This window comes from Elaeis guineensis, chromosome 8, assembly GCF_000442705.2.
Source record: "Elaeis guineensis isolate ETL-2024a chromosome 8, EG11, whole genome shotgun sequence".
Lineage (NCBI taxonomy): Eukaryota > Viridiplantae > Streptophyta > Magnoliopsida > Arecales > Arecaceae > Elaeis > Elaeis guineensis.
In genome coordinates, this window is record NC_026000.2 from 16,755,248 (window position 1) to 16,772,006 (window position 16,759).

The window sequence follows — 16,759 nt, forward strand, 5'->3', positions numbered from 1 at the left end:
TAACTAAAATACTTTTATGGGTAGATGTGCAAAAAGAAAATTTATAAGGATATATATATAAATAGTAATTTATGAAGATATTTAGATAAATTTGAATATTTAGAAAGATATACATACAAAAAATTTTAATTTAATTTTTATCTATTTCATTTAGATGGATTCATGTCCTATTACTCTATAATATAGTAATATATTACATAATATTACAATATGATGATGATATCATATAATATTTTATATATTCAAATATTGTATTACATTTTAGTTTTAGGCAAGATAGGATGTGTATGTCGATCTTATAACAATATGATATATTTTATACATTTCACAAAAATATTTTCTGTTAAAATTTTTAAAATAAAATATAATAAAATTATAAATTTTTATTATTATATAATGCTCAAACCCATAACTATGTCTACATGTTAGATATTTTTTTTAGAAGCTTATTATTACATGTTAGAAAAACATGGATGGTTATGATTTATCTATTTTCTAGATAAAATTATTTTGATCTATTATTTAATAAAAAGATTATTTTATTTATGTAAGTCAATAAATTAAGTATATTCATTATTTTAGTTGTGTATGTTAATTTTTTTCATTAGAATAAAGAAAAAATTAACAAACCAAGAGAGGTGTATTATATACAAAAAAAATTTAATTTAGATGTTTTGCATATATACTGTTTCGAACATTCAAATTTATATAAATATCCTCATAAAATTACTATTTATATATATTCTTATAATTTTTTTTATGCATATATCCATAAAGATATTTTAGTTATTTTAATTTTAAACTATTAATTTTTAATAACATTAAATGATGTGGGTACATATATAAAAAAAATAGTTTATATAGATATACATATAGACATCAATTTTGAAAGGATATTCATATAAATTGGAATGTTAGGAAGATATATCCGTAAAAAATTCTTCTTGATAATGTTTGAAGGAATAAATATATCTGATCTCAGATTGATAACAAGATTAAATACCGATATGTCAAATAAATGTTAAGCCAATTTTTTGAATATAATAAAATTGATATCACAAGTATCATCTTCAACTATTGCATTCAGTTTGTATCTTTAAAATTTAAATATCAAAAAAAAAATATTTATTAAAAAAAATAAATTATCCAAATTTTTGTAAATAATATAACAAGAAAGGTATTATTGTTCTACCATGGCATTGGAAGTTGGTCATTGTTATTGTATTTGTTACATTACAAATTATCATCATATATTTTTGTTGGTGTATATTATCCAATCTCACCATCATCTAGAGTAGATTGTTATTTGAGTTAAATGTTCTCTCAAGTTAAGTTGGTCTTTATCCGACCTGCCTTTTCAGTATTATCTGCTAATCGACTTAATCCATAACTACTAGTAAGCGAGATGCTCATCTCAATTTACTTCTGATCTCTATCACAATACTTCAATTTTTGACTGACTTGATTATTGACATCAAAAGCATGACGTCTAGTTTAGATAATTACTGATATCAGCTATTCCACATCGATCTTATATCGACGTACCACTATAAGTACATATAATTATCTGACAGCTATCATCTAGCTCAGTAGTAATTGCCTTCCAGCTGTATTTCAGCTCATCGCTACGTAGGCGGCCATTCCACGATCTCTGCACAGCTGACCATTTTGTTATAATAACCTAATGGTCTAACAGATCTCCAACGATCTAACCGATCTCTAACGGCCTAATTGATCTTCAACGGTCTAACAAATTTTTCTTAAATCCTAAGCAAGCTCCCTCTATATAAGGAAACAAGGTGCTCTCCGGGAGGTAAATCTGAACTCACAAAGATAAAAATCTGTTAAACTTCTCATTGAGGAATCAAACATCTCTGCACTTCTCTCTACTCTCAAACTCTCAATTTTTGCTTTCTATTTCTCCATTTCCACCATCTGTTCTCAAAACTCTGGCTGACTTAAGTATCGAAAAGTCCTAAATCGGAGGGTATCCCATGATCTTAAGATTTTTTTGTGGATTTCACTCATAGTTCAATTGGCTCAATCTCAATTCTTTAGCTTGGTTTATTACTGACTTCATCTCCGGAGCCTTGCAGCAATATTTTTGATTGCAGATCCATAAAAATATATATTTTTTCTTCCATTATCCATCATATTATAAGATTATTTGGATGATGAGAGGTTTGAAATTTCTGGTAGCTCATGCAATATACATCGTGCAAAGGGTGATACACAGGTTACCAAGCGAACATATCCCGTGTAGTTTCCTCTCACCATGCATAGTATCATATATTATTATGAAAACTATGAGCTACTATATTTGTTTCCATCATGTCTTACATAGCACGTACGAGTTGCATTTGCGGCTACTTTGGACATTCAATATATTAATATGATAAATTTTGTGTTACCACATTTGTTTCGATCCCCTCATGAACAGCATAGACAAGTCGCATTAGTCACGAACTTAGAATTACGCTAGGCCAATTTTATCCACATTTGGCCTTCAACGAATGGAAACTTGCTTATACACCAGCACAATATTTCCACTAACATATATGAGTGTAATATCCATCATGCATAAAATGATTGAATAAATTATAAATAATATTATAATATCATATCTTAAATTATAATATTATACTTTTTTACTTTATGGCTATAATGTTTCGGTATTATATTTTAATATAATTTCATACCATCGTAGCCTCTACTGTGCCATAAACAAATAAATTGCACATGTAACCTCACATAAGTCTCAATTAGATGTAGCCAATTTTTTTATCAAATTTCAATGATATTTAACAACCAGCTGCATAAATACTATATAATATAATAATAACTAAGAAATAATATCATAAAATCAAATTAAAATATTATTATAATATATTATATGATATTATATATTAAATTACATCATAATTGATATAATTTATTGTAATACATATCATGCATAAAATGATAGAATAAATTATATTTTTCTGTTTCATTGCTATGATATTTTAGCATTACATTTCAATACTATTTCATGCTATTAAGATATTTTTATTATGATATAAACCAGTAAATAGCCTCACATACTCTTGATCCTACCATAGGACATGGCCAAGTTTGCTATCAAAATTCTAATAACACTTCACAACAAATACACATAGCCAAAGAATAATTATATTATTATTTTACATTAAAAAAAGTACTATAACATAATATAAGAAAATATGTTATATCAAATTATATCATAATTTTTATAATTTATATATTCATATTATATTATACTACACTCCTCTACCGGCATAATTTATAATTTTTAATAGTGCAATACCAGATTATATCAATTACACAATATGTTAATAATCCAGCAATAATGAAATAATATCATATTATACCTATCAAATAATATATTAGTTAATGCTTTATTATAACATATCATATTTTACAATATTAAATTTCAATAATCAATATTGCTGCAATATATAATAAAATGTTGATTTATATATAATATAACAATAATATAATATGATATATTTTATCCTTTAGTTCTATTGCTATAAAAATATCTCATTTCTCATAAAAATATCTAAACATGATTTTTACACAATGAATTTAGAATAGCGCGAAACTTTGAAGGGTTGCCAATTTTTTTTTGAAAAAAAATCTATTTCAATAACTAATCACAAAAGAACACTTCAAATAGCAATTTTTATTATCGTCAGCATCCAAACGTTCCGAAATCGCAATCATTACTTGATATTATACTATTTTTTAGATATAAAATAAATTATCGAAGCCAGTATAAAATAACGTCTCTACTGTAACTTTTCCTTGTCCCCAGAAAGATCCAAACGTAGCCGTAGATTCGAGCTGCAAGTGAAAAATTCCCCCTGCTTTCGCCCCCACCGCCTCTCTCTTTTCTCTTCCTCCCTCTCGCTCGCTTGCTGTGGGCGCGATGGCGTCGTCGTCGAGCAGCGGGCTGACCTTCAAGCTCCACCCGCTGGTGATAGTCAACATCTCTGACCACCACACCCGCGTCAAGGTCCAGGCCCAACACTCCTCTGCCGCCGCCGCCCCTGCCGGCGCCGCCTCCAACGGTGGCGCTCCCTTTCCCCCGCCCCGCGTCTTCGGGTGCGTCATCGGCGTCCAGCGCGGCCGAACCGTCGAGATCTTCAACAGCTTCGAGCTTCTCTTCGACCCCGTAACCCACACCCTTGACCGCGCCTTCCTGGAGAAGAAGCAAGAGCTCTGTAATCAAAATCATCCCTTCCTCTTTCCTCGTCTAGATTTTTTCTTCTTTCTCGTGTTTCCCTCTTCTATTTTTTTTTTTTTGCTTTCTTTAGATCATAATCTTCTCTAGAAGAAAAAGGAAGGAAAAAAGATAAAGATATGATACAACTTAGGGTTTGTTCTGTTCTGATGCACTTGTTATTTTATTTTTCCATAGAAAATATTCTTTTAAAATTTTTGGATTTTTTTGGTGTAGACAAGAAGGTTTTCCCAAACTTTTATATTCTGGGGTGGTATTCGACAGGGAGTGATGCCGAGGAATCAGATATGCAGATTCACAAAGCTGTAAGTTTGGCATTGTCTTTAGGAGTTGAGTATACGTATATATGCAGTTAAATTATTTGATAATTACTTTTATGTTGATGCTAGTTGAGTTTTGAGAATGATCATTTATCAGTCCGTGTTTTCAGTCCGTGCAGTCAATGTGTCTATGCTTATACAATGTACTAAATAGCACTGTACAGATTTTCTTTGTCTCTGAAGAGCTCAGCACGTTGAACACCAAGGTTCTTTGGAAGCTCTTATGATCCCTTCTAAATAAGATTTGATCAACCCAAATCTATGAACTTACAAGGAAGGCATGAGATGGTTTGAGCATGAGAAAGGATGTTGGCTTGGGAAGATCATCTCTTGGAATGTGGTCAGCTTACCTGAAACCAGTCTCCTGCTGCTGTCGTTGTTGGATGTCGCATTGACATCCTGCTCCCTCTCGCCCTTGGGAGGAAAGGGACAGGTTTCAATTCTTTGCAGAAGCATAGTTCCCTACCAAATAGAAAGCCCTAAGGAGGAAGAAAGCAGCTACAGATCTTGTGTATATAAATTGGAGCTAACATTTTTCATTTAAAGATTTTGATCATGAGCTGGTGAAAAGAAGGACAATAAACATGAGGTTAGGATGTAATTTAGTTGTAAAAAGATATTAGTGTTTGGTTCTGGAGAAGTATGTTGGTCTTCTTTTTTTTTTTTTTTTTTTTGGGACACCAATATATTTTTATTCTTCAATAATGGAAGGTGAAAATAATCATGTTTGATGTTTCATTTAAGACTATTATGTTGGTGGTGTTTTTGGCTACTTTTAGAGTTCAGGCCTAGATGACCCATGGTTAGGAAGCTGACTTAGATTTGACTAAGTTGGGACACATTGGAATAGATCATGATTCATCGAGGATGATTTAGTTGTCACCTAGCATTATTGGAGAAGCACACCTGTGGAAGGCTACTGGAATTATGAAGTTTTCAAACTCTGTCGGGAGTTCCATTGGGTTTTGGATTCCTAGACCGTTGCTTAATCCTTATGATGAACATTTTTGAATAGATCAGAACAGGTTATTGTTACATTGTTTTTGCTCTTTATAATCATAACTCGTGTTCAAGCACCGTCCTACAATTTTTTCTTGTATAGTGAAAACAGATAAGTTTCCTCTTTTTTGTTTTTTTCCAAGGATTGTATGGTTGTTATTCTATGTCTTGCCACACTTAAGCGTGATAATTGTAGAGGGAATCAACCATACTAATATTCTTATAGATTTCAGATAACATGACTTGAAAGGTGGGATCGCTCGAGTATTTGAGACAATGTTGTAAAGGGGGTGAGGAGATGTTTAAACATGTTAGACAGTTATCTTAGATGGTTTAGGAGTTCAACAAGGCTGGGTAGTCACTGGAGATACAGACGCTGGGTATAAAAGGAGAGTACTTATTAACTGAAAAGTGACTTGAGGACTTGAAGTTATGGTATGGGGAGCGGCTTAAGAGCGAGAGAGGTTGCTTAGATGCAAAATGAACAAATGGTTTGGCTTTTTACATAAATGTCGGAAGCTACAAATGTATTTATGGTAGTCTGGGTGCGGTGGGAATTGATCTCATGTTGTACCTACCAAAATCTTATGAGGTGCTTATATTTTATGGTGTTGGCTTTACATGATTGAGTATGTCACCCTGACTCAACACAACTTGGATATAAATTCTGTAGTCGGTGTAGGTTTAGATGATGCATTACTAGAGAATGTGGAGTAGTTAAGATAGAGGATAGATTTTCTAATCAGGTATTGGGCTTACAATTTAGTCGGAGTTCAAGTAGGCGGGGTTGCTATGCCAGACAGAGTGCTTGCTTACTTGGATACTGCTTGCTGGCTATTTATCGCAACATAAAATGATGTGATAGAGAGAGAGAGAGAGAGAGAGAGAGAGAGAGAGAGAGAGCAAACAAGGAGCAGCTTGAGCTCATGAGGTTGTGGTAGATATTGAAATATTCTTTTAGAGGTTGTAGAGATGAGCACGATGGTCTGTAATGAGGGACGGACACCTCCAAGAGAAATTTGTAGAGGCTAAAACTTCCAGATGCTAGGCAAACCTTCATGTTAGGATATGGAACGATGGAGTGATGCCATTGTTACGGGTGATAAGATTCCATAGAGGGTGGCAAACTTCCATAACTAACTAAAATGGAAAATGTTCTTTGGAGGGGAGTTTGGGATTTCAATCCTTTATTTTTAAATGTTTGCAGTGTGATTATGGATCAATCTTCTCATGGTTGCTGATGTAGTCACCCTCAATTAGAGTCTTGCATAAATCCTAGATTTTATTGCTGATTGTAGATTTGAACTTTTGAGTTCTTGTGCTGAAAATTCAACAGAAAAGGTTACAACTATGTTTGAAGGTGTTAAGTCCCAATTGCAGATAGTCCACCAAAAGAAAGAGAGCCTTGGGAGAGAGCAAAAAACTTGGCTGGCCATCCTAGTGATGACTTAAACCTAAATAAGGAGAACCTTTTGACCAAAGGTCATCTAAAAGGTTCTTAAAAAATGCTAATATATAATCTTTATTTCAATAACATCCCTATGACTCAAAAATTAATTTCTAAGATGCCAAAAACATCAAAAAAAGATAAACCTTTGAAAATTTAATTATTTAGATTCAAATTTAAATAAGAACCCTAGAATGTATTATATACATCTACTGCATGGATCGTGTGTAAGATCTCTTTGATCATGTCTGACAGTGTGCTCCATCATTAGACCCAACTTTATCTCTTATCATGATTTATTGGATGAAAACTTTATTTCATGATTTGATTGATGAATAAATGCTTTTGAGGGTGTTTGTTTGATGACTTGGATCCTTCTCTTATGATCTTTCGCTACTAAGTGTTTGAAGCTAGGATGAAAGAAATCATATATTGAGGAGTTGAACAAGTCAATTGGTTCCAAAATAATAGTTTGATTTTGATGAGAATTTTATCTCTTTTAAATATCTGGTATTTGGATCTTCTGTTGCTTTGGTTGCAAATTCATAAACTCTTAAATCTTGCTGATCTTTGATTTTGAGATCATTGGCTATTGATCTTTAAAAAAAATTCTTTTGTGAGGTATTCTATCTCAAGACTTTGAAGCAAGGTTCATTGTCTTGGTACCAAACCTTGTATCATTACCATGTTGGTATAGTGTTGATATGCCATGTCATGGTTGATTTAGCATATCGAGACTTGGTATGTCTGCTGTATGAAGTCTCAATTTAGTACCGATATGGTACGGTGTGCCCAATACGACAAACCATGCCTTGAAGCAGTTGATTTGCAGGTGTTGAAACTTCATTGGATAGTATGTGAAGTTCATTGAGTTTTGATGCAACCATTTGCTTCCATATTTTATGTAATCGCTTATCTATTTGCTCCTCCATCCATGGCTTTTAATTCTCGTTGATTGGCACTATTAGCATGATCTAGATGTTTGAATCTTCTTTTGAGTTGTACATGCCATTTTTCAAGTTGTCTGCAACTTGTCCCATGATTTGTGTGCCACCACATGAAAGGATCTTGCAGCTTAGTGATGCAGATGTTGTAGCTGGTAAATCCTTTGATGCAAAGGGTCGGGCCAGAAAGAGGAAAAAATCGAGTTGATTGTATCCGACCCTGCTGATTTTGATACTGCTGCACTAGAACGGCCATAATTATTGATGTTAGAATCGTTATTATGATCCCAATTTAGAAAGTTCTTTTCGTGCTCTACAAGCCTGATTGCTTCATCGCCGCTCTCAATTTTGAAGCCTAATTTAATCATTTGACAGGTCAACGAGAGCTTGAAAGAATTCTAGCTAAATTGGAAGTCCTAGTTGTAGTCTTATTCCTTTTTCTATTTTGTTTCAGATTTCTTTTGTTGTTAAGTTAGGATTTTTACTTTATAAATATGGTCCTTTTAGCCATCATTGTAATCAGTTAGTTTATTTCGTGATTGTTGAATCAAAACTTCAGAGAAGAGAGTTTCTTCTTCTTTGTTGTTTTCTTATTTTATACGTCTTCTTTTTCTTTCCATTGGAACATGATCTATATTGCATCAGTTGGTATCAGAGCCCAAGCGATCCTTGAGAGGAGATTTTTCCCTGCAGTTCAGATAACGGATGGTGGTCGCAAGAAGAACCAATCTGCAAATCAGACGACAGTAACTCATAATAAAATTATGTAGCGGGAATGGGATCTGATGATAGAGTATAAAGATTTGATAGAACAGGTGACGGAAGTGACTGCGTGTCTTACGCAGTTGGAAATTTAGAAGGCGAGATTTGAGACGGATCCAAAAGATCGTAGATCTGATGGAGAGACTTCAGATATTCGATGGAAAGTAAGGAGTAGATGGTCGCGAAGTATCTTGAGGGGCTAAGATAGTAGATCCAGGACGCCTTGAGGCTCCACTTCCTGTGGAGGGTCAAAAAAGCATACCACCGAGCCATGGTTGTTGAGGAGCAGCTGCGATGAAGGTCTGTGCCCAGATCTGATCCTCTCCTGTAGAGCAACCAAACACTGGAGAATCAGGAGGATATGTGGCACAACCCAACTTCTATCCTTTCTGTTTGTGCTGCTGTTGAAGCAAGGTCATCAAAGCCAATCCCAGCTGGATCGTCAACTCTACGGTGCTATAATTATGGCGAGATTGAACACACGTAGAGTAAGTGCAAGAAGCCTGCTAGACGGCCCGGGATGCAGTTGTTGATAGAAGCAGACAAACCTTTCGACGGGGATCAAGAGCCTATCTACGATGAAGGAGGTGACAAGGAGGATGATTCCCTACTGTTTGGAAATAGAGCAAAGGCTCTAGTTGTTTGAAAGTGTCTGTTTGCTTCAAAAAAGGAGAAAGAAGACTGGAGGTGAATCAATATCTTCCACACCTGCTGCACCAAAGAAGGTCTGTAAGGTTATCATTGATGGAGATAACTGCGAGAACGCCATCTCCCAGGAGGCCATCTCGAAGTTGAATTTGACAACTGAAAAACATCCTTGGTTTTACAAGCTATCATAGTTTTGGAAAGGAAGCGAGATGGTTGTCGATAGTTGTTTTCTTGTATTGTTTTCTATCGGATAGAAGTACTTTGACGAAGTTTGGTGTGACGTCGTTGCTATGGATGCTTGTTATCTGCTTTTAAGGTCTTGGCAGTATGATCGCAGCGTTACTTATGATGGTTGTCAAAATATCTATATGTTCTGGAAGGACCGTCAGAAGATTACTCTGGCATCGATGAAGAAGGAAGATCAGTCTACATTAAAGTTAGAGACCAGCATCAACCTTTTGATGAATTACTCTTACTTGCAGGAAGCATGTTAGAAAGCGGTGGTTTCGTACGTGTAGTTTAAATTTTTTTCATAAAATAGTTTTATGTGCAGAGGAAGTAAATTAAATTAAAACTCTTTTAATTTAAATCACATACCAGATTGGATTTGAAAACCACGCTTAGGATCTTGATACGAACATGTCATCATGAATCTAAAATCTGAAATCAAAACAAAAGGTTAGTAAAGTAAACTCGTAGATCTGATCTCCATACCTTTGGATTCTACGGATGTCCAGGGTTCAAGTCATAGCTGCGCAAACGTCTAGCCTCTGTTGGTATCCATACGGAGATGTCTGATCGGAGCACCGAGACCATCGGTGTGCTATCACCTTGCAGATCTCATTCCTCAGCTTTGGATCTGGATCTTCTTTAGAACTCGAAGAAGATGAAGACTACGCGAACCCTTTCGCGCAGATCTGACAGGATTTGAACCTGACCACCAAGAAGAGGAAGAAAATATCTTTTTTTCTTTTCCTTTCTCTCTCTACTCTCTCTTTAGGTTTGATCTAATCAGATCATAGGTGTGGAGGTGTGGGAACAAGGAAAGAGGGCGTGGAGGAGTGGCAAAGAAGAGATCACATATCTCATCCTCACGTGCACCTTTTTCACATCCTTTTATTTTGTCGCACAAAATAAAAGTCATCTCCCAATTCCAACGCCCAAACTCGGATAAGATCTTATCTCATCTAACAAGAATATGGGGCATGGAAATTTTTGCAACGGAAAGAAGAACACACGGAAGGAACTTGGAAAATACCTCACGCACAAAAGCATCGCACGCCCTTCTTTCCTACCTTGTTTTGTCGCACAAAAAGACCCTCTTCCATGCCAAAAACTAACTTCAATCTGATAAGATCTGATCTCTAATCAATTTAAATTCAAATTAGGGAACAAATCTTAATCAAGGAGTCCTACATAGTTGGCGTCCTTTCTCCTTTCACGCTCACGCCAATAAAATCAGGGAGAAAACAATCACCCCATCTGATTTCTGGTAGGCCAAGTGGAGAGAAAAGCCCAGAGAACCTGGACTCTAAGGGTTAGGTTTAATCTGATTCAAACTGGATCCAAATCGAGTCCGAATCGAATTGAATTCGAAAGACTGTCAAACCTGATCCAATCAAGATTGAAATTCAAATTTGATTGGATAATTGAATCCAATTAGCATTAAATTAAATCAAGCTCAATTAAATTAAATCTGATTTAAATTAATTAAGATTTGATTCATAATTTAATTGATCCCAATTAAATTATAACATTTGCAATTAAGTCTCTGTGCTAATACTTAGCAGTTGCTACATCTGTAACACTTACAAATTAGCAATTTTTAAAATTTAAATCATCAATTCAATTGATAATTCGAATATGATTTAAATCGTTGATCAGGTCATGCTTCTTTTGTGTGTGATCCTTTAGGTTCTATTCTGTCTTAGTGAGACATACCATAATCTCCATCACAGTATCATCGAAGCTTCTTTTGATGGGTTGGAATAATTCTAACTCATCTCAACAAAGATCATTGATCCGAAAACGATCCTAGGGAGTTCTCATGATCCACCAGTGATGTTTAACAGCATGTAGTGGCAATCCAACAGAACAGAAGAATGAGCTCTAAGTGTATTTAATGTGTGATACAGTCCCTCTATTATGAGTTTCGATTAGACGGAGGTCATGGAGAATTCGTCAAATTCCATCGTCAGTCATATGCTAGATTGGCTCGACTCGAGTTCATTTATTAATCCCATGAAATTTTTTTTTCAGCATTTATACTTGCTCTGGTCAGAGACTTTCTGAACTCAGTCTTGTGAATCGCATAGGACTACTTTTCTATCAAGATCGATAGATTCCATCTAGATGCATCCTACTCCAAATAGCGAATCTGAATCTATAATAGCCAATATACACAGTAAGGATCCGAATGGCTAGGGATCAAGAAAATGTACAGTTAAACTAAATAGCTTCGCTGTAAATAGCCAACACACGGCAGGTCAAAAGATCAGTCACACTACAGCATCGAGAAAATTACTGACGAGTGAGTAGACATCCAAGTGGTTTCTCGTGTTGGTCACGTTCAGTGCAAGTTATTTTCTAACAACCATCTGCACTCTCATTCTAGTATCCCTACACCACAGACTCGAGATTCATCTGTCCAGAAGAGAGGTGATCCGTGCATCGATCTAAATGGATTGATCACTGTCCTCTGTGACGATCCTATGATCGAAAGTATCTAAAAATTAACCACTAATGATGTATGTCTCAAATTCTCAACACTTTGAGAATATACAAAATCATCTTTGTTAATTTTTAGGACAAATCGTGGACACATACAATATGATTGGTAATAAAAAATTATCCGATAAGTATAAAAATGTCTTAGCGTCCATCAAGATTAGCTTCTAGAGCATACATTTAACAAACTTTCATTTGCACTAAAATCAATCTGCCATATACCTGAGCCCCATCTTCTGAAGACAGGCTTCGGTCTTTAGCTGATTAAGTGACTTTGGCCTACCATATCCTATATGGAGTTTACTCTTTGCACCTCTATGTATTTCTATTTGAGGTAATCGCGTATATCCCTGCTCTATGTGCTTGGACTTCTGGTGAGACCTTGGGTCCTTAGCGAGGGCTATGGGCTATTATCTTTGCAGTATAGTGTCATGGCATCCGATGGTATAACATTTAGTTCTGCAACTATCATAAAAATTAGAATGCATCCTGCACATCTACATCATATTCGACTTCTATTGGTCGATTGCTTGGAACCCTTCCAACATACCGAACTAACATAATTCAAGAATACATACTGATGTTGACGTTCTACCATCAGCATTAGTGTATCCTCTCATTCTTAACTTTAACCCTTCTTCAAAGATCAGGAATAATCTCTTAGTGCTTCTCAAGTACTTAGGGATGTTTTCATAACAATCCGATGCTTCCAGTCTGGATTCGATAAATATCTGCTCGTGACTCTCACGGCAAGATATACCAAGTCGAGTACATAGCATGGCATACACCTATGCCCAAGAGGATAGCAAACCCCTCTTGAAGGTTTCTATGCTGAATCTTTTCAGCATCTCTTCTATGTATTTGTCTGTGAATATCCAAATATCCTTTTAGATTTATCTCTATAGACCTTTATTTCCAAAATACAAGATACTTGCATTAGGTCTTTGATGAGAAAATTTTATATGCAACCACATCTTAACTGATGTCAGTGTGGGACACTCGCACTAACCTTCATGTAAACACATGATTCTTCATTTTTGATGAAATCAAATAATTTGATCATATCATTGAAACGGTTATTCTAACTTCGAGATACTTGCATAAATCCATAAATGGATCTTTGTAGTGTGATCTCTATCACTGGAAGTGTAATCCAAAGACCGCTCTATATAGATATCTTCCTGAGATATCTATTTCGGAGGGCTATATACACATCCATCTCTCAAGATCGATGTCCAGTATCGTCTCATTGTAAGTTTTGGGATCATCTCTATGTTCCCAATCTTCTCTGAAAATATTTTTTCGGAGTCCTCTGTAAGAATATCAAGTATCTTTCAGAAGGATAAGAGATCCTACTAGATCTACAAGGTGGAAGAGGACTACAAGAACTGGCTCATTATGAATAGATTCTACAGATTCTATGGCTCGTTGCTCTTTAGAGACTTTTTCTTCGAGCTTGTCCTCCTACGATTTTTAAGAAAATAGCATGATTGCTCACAATCACATTGTGAACCACTGAAAAGAAAAAGTGTATCCCAAACTGTTTAGGATGCCCATGAAACGAGCTCTCATAGATCTATCCTCTAACTTGTTCGTCATGCCATATCTCATATGGTGTGGTGGAACCAACTTTAAAGAAAATCTAATTTAAATTTTAAAAATTAAAGTTTATCCTTAAAAAAATAAAGGTTAAATCAGTGATGTTCATGATGGTTCGGACCATATCTCATATAGTGTCATTTTTCCTCTCAGATATTCCGTTGAGCTGAGGTGTACAAGAAGGATTCCATCATGAAACTATACTATTTTTTTGACATAATCGAGAAATTTTTTATTTGGTATTGCATCCTCGATCTGATCAAAGTACCTTTAGAATTTTTTTGGTTTACTTCTGTACTTCACATCTAAAATCTTTGAATCTTTCAAAGGTTTCAGATTTGTATTTCATATACATATCTATATCATGACTGATCATTAGTAAAGATAATGAAATAGAAATAACCTTTCTAATTTGGCTCATCAAATGGACCGCATACATCAAATGTGTACTAGGACAAGTATCTCAGCGGTCCTATCCTCTTGTCTCACGAAGGATAGCTTGGTCATTTATCATCAAAGAGATGATTTACAGATTAGATCTGTCTTAATAGTCAATGAGCCCGAAAATCTATTTTTCTTCAGTCGGTAAATCATTTTTTCTCTTATATGACCTAACCTAAGGAACCACTTATATACTTCAGGTTTATTTGATCTCTGGATCTCTCAGATCTGATGGCATTCACTAGTTGCTCAAATAAGTTCACAGATGCATCACCATGCAAATGATAGACTGTATCTAAGAACTAAATCCAAAATGGTAGTCGTAGAGGTTAAGTACCCATGGCCACAATGCAACTCTTGCACCATTGTTGACTCAAAAGAGTACCTCACCATCCTTCAGCCCTCTTCTTTCCCTTAGATCCTATATAGAAGTGCGTAACATGCACTAGAGTCTAATACTCAACTGGGAGAAGAAACCGTAAGATCAATTTTGAGCAATTTCGACATACCTTCCAAAGGCGTGTCCATGTTTCTTCAGGCTTTTTAGGTATGTATCTCTTAACTTTTCAAGGTCCCTTAGTTACCGACATATTGACCAATTCAGTTAAAGTGCTATAATATTTATTCATATAATAGTTTCACAAACTATCCATATAAATCAGGGATTGCAGGATTAAATCCATCAGCAATTCCTTGTGCATGGTCATGTCGAGCTTCTCAAGCTTCTCAATGTCCTTAATCATTGTCAAACAGTGATCATGGACAAATTGTTCATCACGTATCTCATGCACTGTGCGACTCTGATCACCTCACAACTGTTGTAGATGAGTCAGCATGTCGTTGGCAGTCTACATGTCCTTATGCATACATTGGAGCTTATTAAGCATGGACTCCAGATTATAGCACTTAACCTAATTGTTATTGTCCAGCCATTTGTTAAGTATAGCTCGTTGACTATGATTTGGACAAGCTGATGACATTGGGATAACCTGATAAAAAACATGACTTAATTTTTCAAAAATTAAGAATGATTCTTAAGTTTCTGAGCCAGAATATATAATTGGTTTCAGCTAAGTGGTTGATATTTAGGATCGAGCTAAAGGGTTGGAAGCTGATACTATAAATTGCAGAGTAAAGATTTAATTAGATGATTGTACTTGTAAATATTTGTTCTAGGGATTTTAAAAATAAATAGAGACTTCCGTTAATTTTCAAATCTCTCACCCTTCTTGGATGGAGAAATGAAAATCCTAACACGACAATTGGACTTCTAGTGGTGCTGCGGTTCCACTGATGTACGGCACCTCACCTAACAGTTATTGATGATACGTACACTAATGCGTGGATAATTCTTTGTCCAGATACTTTTCTAAATATGTTGCAGCGACTTGATCTCTAAGTCATATGGACTCACCTAACAGTTATTGACTATACTCTTTAGTTAAGTCCGATCCACCGTTCATCAGCAGGTGTAAAGTCATCATTGGGTCCCTTACCTAACAGTTATTGGGTCCAACCCCATCTTTATCCCGAGACATCTAATGCCAATAGAGTGGTTGTGCTTTTTCGATGCAACCGAACCACTATGACCAGTCGAGAACGATCAGTGGTGGAAAAGGCACCCGCATCTCTACAACGGTGGAAGATCGTTAGACTTAATATTTAGTGAGGAGATTTAGGTTTAGGTCTCTTCTAATAGTCACATACATCTGATGTAGATAACTGATCTTGTTCATGTCAGCATATCTCATATCTGATCACTCTAGTCGGCATAGGTGAATATGAATGATCAAGCAACGTTATCTAATCGACCAAATTGGTCAGATAAGTGAGATTGGTGGGAAGGTCGGTCGATGCTTACCTTAGACACCATCGAAATGGCCAGATAAGCATGCTTCCAATTAAAAACTATCGATCGAGCTATCAAACTTATCTTAGACACCAATTGGTCTATTAGAATCAAACAAGTCAACCTAGTTATTCGAGCTCGGACCGGAGTCAAATTCGATCTTGATTTAATCAATTCACATCACATATGAATCGATTTGATCAACTACAATTAAATTCAATTTTGAGCCCCTTTGATCTAATCTCAAGCAACTGCTCAAAATCGGAAAGAGTTCTAACCTAATCTAATCAATGATCCTAGTTGTAGTTTAGTCTTTAGATCTAATTTGTTCAACTCATACCCCAAGTTCATATTTTATGCATTAAAATTTTGGATATTAAATTCATAATTTTAGATTTTTTAATTTCAATTTTTAATTCTCAAATTAAGTGAATTATGAACATGGGTTTTAGTTTAGATGTCAAAATAATTTTTAATCTAAATCAATTTAGATTGTATCTCATATAATTTACTGTCTGCAGAATCGAATTGACTCGCCTTGGACATTGAGTCGACTCGTCATAGTGAGTCGGCTTAACTATGAGACTAAGTCGGCTCATCTGTGACAAACCAAAATTTGTAGATTATGGCCCGTAGAATTGAGTTGGCTTATCTGCAAATGAGCCGACTCGTCAGGATCTCGAGTCGACTTCAACAAAAATGAGTCGACTCGTCAAGCACTCGAGTCAATCCGAATAAGAATCGAGTCGACTCCATAGGCAT

The 16,759-nt window shown here is 35.2% G+C and overlaps 1 protein-coding gene across 1 annotated transcript in view; it reads left to right on the forward strand.

Moving 5' to 3' along the window:
• The first annotated feature begins 3,831 nt into the window (after nt 1-3,831).
• The window catches only part of LOC105050024 (COP9 signalosome complex subunit 6), a 28,144-nt gene continuing 15,216 nt past the window's right edge, over nt 3,832-16,759 (forward strand). The window contains exons 1-2 of the mRNA XM_010929865.2: nt 3,832-4,241; nt 4,478-4,566. Of these exons, the coding sequence (XP_010928167.1) occupies nt 3,947-4,241; nt 4,478-4,566 (384 nt within the window). The 5' untranslated portion in view covers nt 3,832-3,946. The remainder of the gene's footprint in view (nt 4,242-4,477; nt 4,567-16,759) is intronic.